At 41.0% G+C, this 12,316-nt stretch overlaps 1 protein-coding gene across 1 annotated transcript in view; it reads left to right on the top strand.

Annotated features, from left to right (window-relative positions):
• Positions 1 to 2,730, top strand: part of SLC30A8 (solute carrier family 30 member 8) — a 31,228-nt gene extending 28,498 nt beyond the window's left edge. The window contains exons 7-8 of the mRNA XM_037146382.2: positions 1,051 to 1,185; positions 2,544 to 2,730. Coding sequence (XP_037002277.2) covers positions 1,051 to 1,185; positions 2,544 to 2,689 — 281 coding nt within the window. The 3' untranslated portion in view covers positions 2,690 to 2,730. The remainder of the gene's footprint in view (positions 1 to 1,050; positions 1,186 to 2,543) is intronic.
• Positions 2,731 to 12,316: the final 9,586 nt, after the last annotated feature.

Raw genomic sequence — 12,316 nt, 5'->3', positions numbered from 1 at the left:
GAAATGAGGACGGCAGTTAAACCGGTACATTCTGTGCCCTGAATTTCAACCCCCAACTATGAATCTAAATCAATATTTTTATTTAAATTTAAATTTTTATTAAATTTATTAGAGTGACATTGGTTAATAAAATTGTATAGGTTTCATGTACAATTCTATAACACATCATCTGTATACTGTATTGTGTGTTCACCACGCGAAATCAAATCTCCTTCCATCACCATTTATCTCCCTATAGCTTTTTCTATCTCCCTCAGATCCCCTTTTCCCTGTGGGAATCACCATATTGTTGTTTGTATCTATGAAGGTTTTGTTTTCTTAATACCTTCACCTTTTTCACCCAGCTCCCAATAGCCCTCCTCTCTGATAGCTGTCAGTCTGCCCTCTGTCTCTATGAGTCTGTTTCTATTTGTTTGAAAGTTTAGTAAAATTTTACAAACTGAATAATATAATGGTATTACAATGCTAGGATTACAATGCAGTTCACTCAACTGACCTGTTGGATAACTAACATTGGTACAGCATCACGGTTTACAAAGGGCAGTTGTTTTCTGATATGCTCCTCAAAGTACTCTGTGAACTACATATTATTACCACCCTCATTTTATTGCAAATGATGCTGAAAATTAGAGACATTCCAAAATTTGGGCAAACTCAAAATAGTTATAGCCAGAATGCTAACCCAGGATTATCTGATACAAATCCCAGGTTATTTCATTTTGCTTTCAGAGTATATGCAAAGGTCACTGGGAAAAGCGCAATTTGGTTTAATAATACACCCTAGAAATGAAGGATGATCACATAACTGTTGTTGATTATTGCACAGTAAAATGTGCAAATATTTGTCATGAGCTTTTGATTGACAGTAAACCCTTTGCAGTTGGTGAATCTGATTTGTACTCATTTGAAATAAGAAACTATAAATGGAGATGGCAGATGTTGATACCTGGGTGGGGACACTGCTGACCCAATTAGCCATCTCAGTGAGCTGTATCAGTTGAATAACAGCAGCCTCCCATTCAACAACCACCCACTCCTTCCTTTTGTCAGGTGTGCCAAGCAACCTGAGCTATGATGCGGTGAAAGAGCTCATCTCAGGGGTGGACGGGGTGCTGTCTGTGCACAGCCTGCATGTCTGGTCGCTAACAATGAACCACGTGATTCTCTCAGTGCACGTTGCTGCAGGTCAGTGAGTTCTGTAAACACCCTGGACAAAATCCAGTTCTTGTTCTATAAACTCAGTAATTTTCCTCCTCTTTGTAGAGCTGCCCTTAGTGCCTGCTGCCTGTCAAAACAACTGTGAAGTGTTTTGTATTACCTAAGGCCTTTAAAAACCATCCCTCCTGTCAATGTTGTCATGGCAACAGGGATAGTGATGACATCCCTTGAGGCCTACTGAAGAGGGTGTAGAGTAGAACAAAGGGGTAAAATGCCACCCAAACTTCAAGACCTTAGGCTCTGAGAAATTAGACTTCACCTGCTTGATGTGGCACCCAAACAGTTAGTTAAATAATAGGAATGATTTAAACAATTCATCTCCATTGAGTATCTCCTGTATATGAGATGCTTTGCCTATCACTAAAGATAGAAAGATGAAGGATGTACAGGCTCTACCCTTAAGGTTCCAACAATCTAAAAAAACATGCTAGTAAAAATTAATAATTTTTTTAGTGAATGGTTAGAAATTCTACGACCATGTGCAACAATATCTAGGATGTTGGGTTTACTGTAAAAACTACTTTCTCAAGTAGACGGTGATTTTGTCCATGACCTATCCTAAGGCTGAGGAATTGGGCAGTGGGAGGAATCTCACTGCCTCACAAGACAGCTCAGGCCAAGTATGATACATTAGGCTGCTAAAAAATAACTGAAGAACTTACTTAGTGGCAGGGTACAGGGATGTTGGTGACAGTCATCTGAGGACTTTGCTTTCTCAGACGTCCTCATCTTTTCTGAGAGGACCAGATCTGGCTACAGGGAATTTACAGCATCCGCTACACCAATATTTTATTGCAAATGGAAAAATCTAGTACTCAGGTTACCATGGAGGGAACTTTATAGCCTCCTGACACCTTTGGGGACAAGAGAAAAGATGGAGTAAGGGTTGCTGCTCTAAGAAAAGTCTGTGGGGAGCTCTAAATGCTTCCTGCCTCCTGTCACTAGTCTTGATGTAGCTTCTGATTAGATACAAGGGCTGCAACCCAGCGGTCCTTGGGGAATGGTGAGCAAAGTTGTATAAGAAATAACCATTCTGTCTTGGCTTTTTTTCAGGGCTCATTTCCCCTTCTATAAGCAGCCCCTAGGAGTGCCAGGCCCCAGAGAAAACTGTGAGGAAGAGCTCCCACAGTGACGGGGGTACTTTGCTGCACTAGAATTCCCCCCCTGCCTTGTCTGTGTGTCTGTAGCTGATTGTCAGAGCCAACCTGCCTCTTTCTGAGCATTTGGCCTGGGCCTCCCCCCACAGAGTACTTGAAACTGGAGGTTTACTAGTCACCTATGTATGTGCAGTCAACGCCAGTCTCACTGTGGTTCCTTTTCAACAGCAGCCGGCTGGGACAGCCAGAGTGTTCGGAGGGAAATTGCTAAAGCCCTCAGAAATAGCTTTCCTGTGCATTCACTCACCATTCAGATGGAATCTTCAGCCGACCGGGACTCTGACTGCCTTTTCTGTGAAGATCCCCGGGACTAGTTCAGTCACACTGTCAGTACACCAAGTGTGACAGGTCACTAAATGATGCTCTGCAGTTTCTGGAACATAAGAAATAAAGAACCAAAGGAAGATGTTTGAGAAATTGGTGATACGATACAGTACACCTGTTATACTCCTTTATTTAGCTCCATCCACCACGAGTAAGATAAATTTAGATTCACCAGTCAATTGGATTAGCAACTCATCAGCAGCTGTGTTCAATTTCAGGAATGTGTGTGTAGGTCATTCCTGATGGAGCCTGAAAAAACAGCTGTCTGTAACTGCAGGCAATAAAAAGTTCATTGCCATTCAGTGGCCCAGCCCAAGGGTGACTGAGTAAAAATGAACTCAGGAAAGTCTGATCAGGAATCTGTGGCAAGGCAAAGAGTCACAAAAATTTCCCAAAACCCAAGACACAAAAATAAGAGGAGCCAAATTAGAGGTAAAAGAGAATCTGGAGGCCTAATACTTCTTAAGAACTTGACTTTTCTACCAAGTTGTCAAGTGGTAATATGATTTGGGGCAAGTTTTTTAAAATCCTCACCTGAGGACATGCTTATTGATTTTAGCGAGAGGGGCAGGGAGGAAGAGAGAGAGGGAGAGAACCGTTGATTGGTACGTGCCCCGACCAGGGACCTAACCCACAATCTAGGCATGTGTTCTGACCAGGAATCAAACCTGTGACGTTTCAGTTTACGGGGTAAGGCTCCAACCAACTGAGTCACACCAGCCAAAGTGGGGCAATTCTTTTGAATTCTTGTCTATGAACATCACTACTCACTAAATGGTGTAGAAATGCTCTCTCTTCATCTTGCTTATAAATTATGTTATAATATGTCTGAAACTATTGAATTATATTTTACTTCTCTGTATAAAAATTCTGTATAAATTAAAATTTATGAAATTACTGTTTTGGGGTTATTTTCATATAGTATGACCTATTAATAAAAGAAAATGGGAGACATGGAGAGTAGAGTTCTTACTCCAAGTCACATGAAAAATAATCTAATCAGAGAATGAAGATAAGAGCTCCCAGGTCTTGAATAATATTTATGGAGCACCAACTACTGTCCAATTATTTTACTGGGCTATTTATCACCTTACTTCATTCTAATGATAATTTTGAGAAGTTGTTGTTAAGACCATCATTGTACAGATAAGAATATACAGCTCTTACAGGTTAAGTAAATGAACCATGTCATTTATTCATTCATTCAAAAATATTTTTTGAGGCCAGCTATTGACTGAGCATTGGTGAACCAAGCCAATAGGGCCTTTGCCTTCATGGAGTTCTTTTTCTATTGTGGGAGAGATGGGCAGCACACTAATAAACACCACTGAACACCACCAAACAGTGACAGGCGATGATGAGAGAAGAGATGCTGATTTAGATTGGGGCAGACCATGGAGAGCATCTATGAAGAAATAGCTTCTGAGTTGAGAGCTGAACAAAAGAGTGAGTGGTAAGTAAATGAGAGGCAGGAGGAAGCTGGTTCTTGAAGTGCAAGATCATGACTGGAGACACTCAGGAAAGAACTTTGTGTATTTGAGGAACTGAAGGAGTACATGTGGCTGGGGGCACTAAGTGAGGGGGTGAATTTAAAAAAATACATGAAATGGGAAAGATAAGGAAGTTCAAGTTGGAAAGTAGCTGAAGCCCAGATCTATTTTATCCAAAATCTCATCTACACTTTATCTTTGAACATGTTTATGTTTTTGGCTATTTCTATTTTTAAATTATATCTTATAATCAATATTACTCTCTAATAGATTCAGATGTACTGTAGCGATTAAACCAGCATGTACTTTAATGAGGTGACCCCCCCCAATATTTTAAGTACCCACCTGGCCCTGTACACAGCTATTACAATCCTTTGACCAAGTAATCTGCATTGACAATGAACCACTATTTCAGAATTGCATGAGAAAGACGAATCTATGTTCTTTGAAAAAATCAGATGAAAAAAATTCCTGAGTTTAAAAGCAAAGGAATGGGAGACAGGACTTCTGGCAAGATGGAGGAGTAGTTAGATACACTTTGGCTCCTTGCACAACCAAAAGAAGGACAACAATAAATTTAAAAGCAAAAAACAAGCAGAATGGCCAGAAAATTGAGGAGAAATGAGGAGAGGCTTAGGAACTTTAGGGACACCTTTAAACATTCCAACATCTGAATTATAGGGTTGCCAGAAGAAGAAGAGGAAGAGTGAGAAACTGAAAACTTAATTGAAAAAATAATGAAGGTGAACTTCCTTAATCTGGCAATGGAAATAGACTTTTAGAAAGTCCAGGAAGCTCAGAGAGTCCCAAAGAAGTTGGACCCAAGGAAGCAAGGCACATCATAATTACATAACCCAAGATTAAAGTAAGAAGAGAATCTTAAAAGCAGCAAGAAATTTATCTACAAAGGTGTTCCCATTAGACTGTTAGCTGATTTCCCAAAATAAACCTTGTAGGCAAGAAGGGGCTGGAAAGAAGTATTTGAAGTTGTGAAAAGTAAGGACCTACATCCAAGATTACTCTATCCAGCAAAGCTATTACCTAGAATGGCAAGGCAGATAAAGTGCTTCCCAGATAAGGTCAAGTTAAAGGAGTTCATCATCACCAAGCTCTTATTATATAAAATGTGAAAGGGGTTTATCTAAGAAAAAGAAGATCAAAACTATGAACAGTAAAATGACAACAAACTCACAACTATCAACAACTGAACCTATAAATAAAAACAAACTAAGCAAACAACTAGAAGAGGAACAGAATCACAGAAATGGAGATCACATGGAGGTTTATCATTAGGGAGGAGAAGAGAGAAGAGTCAGGGAAAAGGTACAAAGAATAGGAAGCATAAGTGGTAGGTACAAAATAGACAGGGGGAGGTTAAGAATAGTATAGGAAATGGAGAAGCCAAAGAACTTATATTTATGATCCATGGACATGAAATTGGGATGGGGAGGAGCTGGTGGGAGGGGGGTGCAAGGTGGAGGGGAATAAAGGGGAGAAGAAGAGTGAGTCAACTATAACAGCATAATCAATAAAATATACTTAAAAGAAGGGAAGGACTGACAGTGCTTTCTTAACGGATCCTATCCTAGGAAGCACTAAACTTATAGCATCTCTACACAGAGTCTGGCTAAGGACAAAAGAAGCCTGAATTGATGGAAATGGTTGTGGGCTGACCTGCCAAAAGACCTCATCCCCAGAGAGCCTGAGTTATGCTGGGGACACTGGGGATGTGAAAGGCAGACGTTAACAACATGGTGGAAATAGGGAACTCTGTTGGAAGGATGTACATGAGAGGGAGTTAGAAACCATGACTGCTGTCCCTTTCTGCTTCCTCCCAGATCTGTGACCTTGTGCTGGTCCTCATTTCTCTGAGCTTCTAATTCCTCATCTAAAAATGGGGATTATATTCAGTATTTTTCATCAAGGGGTTTCTGTTAGAATAATATGAGACCATACATATAAAGAACAGTTTTTGTGTGTGATAGAAGTGAGCACTCAACAAATGTTCTTTTCAATCCAGGATCTCTCGACCTCAGCATTATTAATATTTTAAGCTAGGTCATTCTTTGCTGTGGAGGTTGGGGCATGAATACTCGGAATTTGAAATGGCTGCCTATAGACAAGAGGCCAGTGGGATAAAAAAATAACCTGAGGCTGCTCCATTCATTCCAGGGCTCCTTCTGCTCACTTTCTAGGTCTTCCATCAAGGGGGTAGGAGTATTTAATATGATTTGTCTGAAACTGGGACATTCTTTGGTATCTACTTTCCCCTTAGACAGGGTTACTGGGTCTTAAAGTGAGGGACACCTGCTCTCATTCTTTTCTCTCCTTGCCCCCTTGATAAGCAAACCTAGGTGGAGTGTGTCTCCATAATCCAGACCCATGCATGGCTCTCTCCTTTTCTTCTCCAGCTCCTCTGAGCTCAGAGCTGAGTGGGTAAGAAGACCAAGGTCTTCTCTGCAGATCTGACCATCCATCTCTCATTTCTCCCTCTTACTTCCTGTCTGCACAGGGAGAATTGAATGTCCTACTTTTAAGATTTCGATTTAAATAGTAGAAAAGAAATGGATGGCTCACTTTCACCTCTAGCCCAAGCAGTCCATTCTAAACCATGAAATATTTCACTGGGTTATTGGATCAGTGATGTGACATTTTGGTTCATATTCTGCTATTATTCTTTGTATGGCAACTTCTCCATGGGGAAGATGGGTAAGTGGCAAGGCCAGATTCTCTCATTCTGAATCCTCAATCATATAGGAGTATCTTACGCCATCTCAGCTTCAGGCCTTACCCCCAACAAGATGTTTAGGAAAGATTAGGAAGTTCCATTTTGAGTATGTAAATGTCCATTAGGAAGTTAGACATTTGGTCATGGACCTTAGGATAGAAAACTTCTTGGGATTTTTTTTTTCTAGTCTGGAAATGTATATGAATATACAGAGAGGCTTTTTACAACTAATCTTTATTTCCTTGTCACCTTTTGGCAATAAATCCCTTCTACTATATCTTGAAATTCTAACTTATCTATTGCAAAACTTCACACAAAAGAAAATATTTCCACCTCAGATAACTTCCTTTATCTCGGTGCGAAAGCAAAAGATCGACCAAGGAATGCAGCTGTAGCAACCCAGAGATCTGCAAGAGAAGCCTACAGAAGCATTTGAATTGGCCTCAGCAGTGGAAGCTATGCATAACTTAAATATTTACTTACAAAGACACATAAAGTGGACGTGAGTGATTCACAGTCCTGAAGCGTGATCTGAGCCCCTGTCCTTGGGCATTGCTCCTGGCATTGGAGCTATAGAGACGGATCAGGCACAGTGAGTGCTTCTAAGCCCTGACTGTGAGTCAACATCACCTGTGGAGGGTAAAACAAAATAAAGACGTGCAGGTCTATACGCTGGAAATCTTGAGCCAATGGGTCTCATTCGGAACCTGAACTTCTGTATTTTTTTTAAACATACCCAGAGATGATTCTAAAGAACAGCCAGAATGTAGCAGAACCTCAACCAGAGGAGGTCCCCCATGGAGTGGGGTCTTCAGACACACACTCAGCCATGCACAGTAACATCTTGCATTGCAGTGGTGTGGAAGGAGTCACAGAGAAAGTGATGAGCATTGCAGTGTCGGCATGGCCACGGAAGCTTCATGTCGTTGAGGTGACAACCATGCTGGACTCGGTAAGCAGGTGGAGCTTCTCCAGGTTGATAAAGGAAAGGATATTCTTGATGAAAAAGATTATGTATACAGCATGCTTATGTTTGTTAGTTTTTATCTGAAAAGCATAATACAAGTGGCAAAATAAATTTTAAACTCTGTGATCTTTAAAACTACATAACTTTTGCTACTTTATCATTACTGATGTAGAGAACAGGAGTTACGTCTGCGATGATTTTTTTTGTCATTGTCAGCACCTGGCAGGATGCTGGAGGCCTGGCAGGCATTAGTAATTGTTGGGGCGATGACTCTGGGGTGACGTGTGGGCCTTGTCATTATTTTTCATTTGCATTTGTATTTTTCTGGAATTTTGAGGGCCAAGAAAACATTGACTTTGACTAAGGAGGTCACATCTGTGCCATCTCTGGGAATCAATCAGCGCCACTGAAATAGCTACTTAGCATTCTGCTGACAGATTGCCCTGCTCCGGGGACACAAATACACTCGTCTGCCACCTCAGTAAGCACTGAAAATTAGGCAACCAGAATTAGAGGCACTCAAGTTCCTAATGCCCCCTGCTTCAGGTGGCTCTCAACACGGAAAGACAGGTTACCCCAGATCATTTCTCCTGTCCCAAGGACCAACTGGATGATTTTCATTTCCATGTTCTGTGCAGGACTGAGCCCTAAAGACCAGATGAACTTTCAAACACACAAGTTCCAGTGTAATTCTTTGTTGTGCTTTCTTTTTATATCAGGGTTACCTTTAATTTTTTAGAGACACACTAAATGCCAGGTAATCATAAGGAAGGGGAATTTGTATGTCAACTAAAGGAACTGCCCCTAGCTCCATTTGTGCTATTTCCTGAGATTCTATTTCTTTAGTTGGCTGGATTGATAACTCAGATGGTAGATGTTCTTGCAATGAAACACAAGACAACCTGCAATAGAGATTTCAAGGATGTAATATAAAAGAGCAGATGCCACCAAGGGACTTTATGTACCAGACATCAGTTTTGAAGATCAGTTCACCCTTTGCCTTTCCTTGGCATGGTTGAAACTCCAGGCCACTGAAGTCACTGGGAGGGAGGGGTAGAATTCCCTACTTCATGGTAACACCTTCTCTGTGGCCATCAGAACATTACTGACCTTTCATGTGTTTCAAAGCACCACGCTTTATTCTTCAGAGTACTGAAATCAACTAACTTTACCGCCACCCTCCATCCACAATATGTTCCTCTGTCACCCAGCACCCAATCAACATCTATCTCAGGCTCCATGGTGATGTTAGTTCCCATAAAAGAAATTTATGGGTTCCATATGTTTGGTTACAGATGGGGAATGGGGATGTTGAAGGACACAAAGGAAAGAAGCTTTGTACTTTGAACATCAGTTCAGTAGTCAGATTGCCTGAGTCTGAATCTTAGCTCTTCCCTTTATTAGCTCTGTGACCTTGAGTTAGTTACTTCAATGCTCTGGCCCTCTGTTTCCTGATCAGCAAAACTTTCCTATTCAGAGTATGAGAATTTAATACATTAGGAGACTTAAAGAGGTTGGACTTGCCCACAGCATGCAGCCAGCCCTCAGTAAATGTTAACTATTATTTAGTATTATAAACAAAGTGAGTGTCTGTGTATGTGTGCGCAAACAGAGATTTATATCATCCAAACTTTTAAAAGGCTTTGAGTCGCCAACATAACTCTCGTAAGAGAGTGAGAAAACGACTGGGTGAGAATTACACAGCCCCCTTCTCTCCCATGGAGCAAGGGGGCTCACTGAGCTGAAGGCAGTTATCTGAGAGCATTACCTAGGAGTCATTAAAATAGTTGAGTCCCTTTCTGACATGCTCTGAAACATTCTTCTTTTATCTCCAAAGCAAAAGCTGAATTAGTTACTCAAAGTGCATTAACAAAGTGTAACTGCCCGGCTCAGGGAAGGCAGAGCCACAGAGCTCCCAGAACTCCTCCCCTTTCCACAAAATGTCCCTTCCTTGGTCTCTCGCCTTCTGAGCTCTGAGTTGTCATTGAATATTTGGATCACTTACTTACGTAAGTTAAATTTTGCAAGCCCACAAAGGCCTTTAGCTCTCCAGTATCAAAAAAAAAAAAAAAGAGCTCCTGGGCACATACATGATACAGACTGTCAGAGAATGCTGCTCCCGGCTCCATTCCCACACAATGAAATAGGAGCCAAAGAATCCTGCAAAGAGACAAGCCTCATGTTCCGCAATTAGCTTTCAAGTACCCCCAGGAAATGGCTTATCGCCCTGCATTCCCAGTTTGGGATCACAGGGCAATCTGTTTAAATGAGGAATTACAAAAGGCATTAAAGGCACCAGGGAGCATTGCCTTTGAATGCCCACCTCCGAGGTTTTACAAGCCCTGCTTAGCTTGGCCGTGATGAAACCACTTAACAGTCCAGCGCAGGCGGATGTTAAAAAAAAAGAAAAGGTGACCATATGTGGTTCAGTTTCTCGACTTTCAGATTTCACACTTAACGTTTGTCATTCTGTTACTGGACACCTGTTTAAATTATTTTAAAATGTTAAAGTGTGTTGTTTAAGGCAAAATCAAGAAAAAATGTTTTGGGTCAAGTTGCCATCTTTTGATCACTAAAATCACGACAGAAAATGTTTTTCATGACACCAATCCAGAGTGTAACGAGAATACACTGTCAATCTTTTCTTGGGGGGAAGAACCCATTTGGGGAGCAGATCCGTTTGAGAGAGATCAAAGGTGATCAGGGTACTTTTGAAATCACCCTGCTCATTGGTATGAAAGCCCAGTGTGGGGAGAGAATGGTGGTCAGAAACAGTGGAAGCCCTCGGCAGCTGTAAAAATGAACAAGCTTGTGCTTCTTCAACTATAAAGGCAAAGAGGCAATGAGGTGTCAAGCTGAATTGCACCCCATTTCGGTCAAACCCAAGGAGACATGTATCAATTGCCCTGTATTTCCTTTCTTTAAAGCAGTATCCATTTGGTAAAAACAAGTATCTCATTTGCATGTGCTAAAACTACATGCATAGTCTAATGCCACCACGAATAGGTTTAGGCATGTTTTGGGATATTGCAGAAGAAAGAACACCAGCTGTCCTGAAGATACTGTAAAACATGGTAACCTGTACAACAGCATCAGAGTCAGATGTGACTTTAGAGTCTTACTTGAAGTTGAACTGCATTCTCCAAATGGGAATCAGCTGGAACTGAATAAACTAAGGCCCCATTTCTTTTCCATCCCCTCCCCTATTTTTTTCAGAGATGAATGGGGCATTTTATGTGGCAAATACATGAAATTTCTTAGCAAGAATTCCTGTTACTGTTCCATTTTCCACTTAAAATTTTTCTCTGACACGGCAGAAGTCAACCATCATAAAAATATGGAAGCCTGTATCGACATTTTGTTAGAGCAATACTTTTGATGGATAATTAGTGGCCCAGAAAGATGAAGCCTCTGTGTCTGGTTTCTACTTTCTCGTGCTGTTCAGCACCTTGTAGGAATTGGGATAAGGAAAAGACAACTCCAATTTCCCTGGCTCAGTAAGCTCTGAATTGAGAAATCAGAAGCAGATTCTTTTTCCATTTAATCTCCAATTATTTACAAAGAAAATCATGAAAAAGATTTTTAGGATCTTAGATTATATCATATTTAATGGTAAGTAAAGAAAGAAATTTGAGGGAGGCACAATGATGAAGCACAGCTGATAAGGATACGCAATTATTTTTCTTCCTCTATCTCCACCTCCTCCTTCTTCTTATTATTTTGATAGCTTTTAAATACCCTGGAAGTTACCACTTATACTCTGTGGGGTCAATACAAGGCTCTCCCACTACCTGTGATGAGGGCTGGACAAGGAGCCCCTGGCCAGGAGGAATGTATATTGTTTTGGGAATAGATTGTATCTCCCTCCTTATCTCCTTTTGGAGATAAGTGGCTTCTTGTCCTGTGACTGCTTCTTGACCTTTTCCTTCTGCACGTACACACCGATGTAATGCAGCTGCAGCCACTTATAGGTCTGTGCACGCTGGACCCATGCTGCCTCTGTCTGGGTCCCCTTATAATGAGCCTCAGACTGGGGAAGGCACAGTCTCTCTCATAGCAGCCTCCCATGTTGGTGCACTCCCCTGAAATGTGAGTAATAAACAGCATGGTTACATCTGCTAGTCTACCGGGTGATTTTTCCTCGCATATCACGAATGCTTGAGCAGCTCACCAAGTTGGGGTTCCTGTGCTACATACTCCAACTATGAAGAATGTTTTACCTGGGTCTAAAAATTTGCACAATAGAAGAGATACTTCAATATATAGAGTTTGAAGGAAACCTCTAATCTCCTATCCTGAGATTTTTAATTAATTCATGTATCTCATTTTTTCAATTCATTTTCTTAATATTTATTGATCAACTATGTGTCAGACACAGAGTCAGTCAGAGAATACAATATTGCTTTAGATACATTTATGTTAGTGTACAAGA

Source organism: Artibeus jamaicensis, unplaced genomic scaffold (genome assembly GCF_021234435.1).
Source record: "Artibeus jamaicensis isolate MK-2021 breed Jamaican fruit bat unplaced genomic scaffold, CSHL_Jam_final scaffold_916, whole genome shotgun sequence".
Lineage (NCBI taxonomy): Eukaryota > Metazoa > Chordata > Mammalia > Chiroptera > Phyllostomidae > Artibeus > Artibeus jamaicensis.
This window is presented reverse-complemented; position numbering and strand designations above follow the sequence as displayed.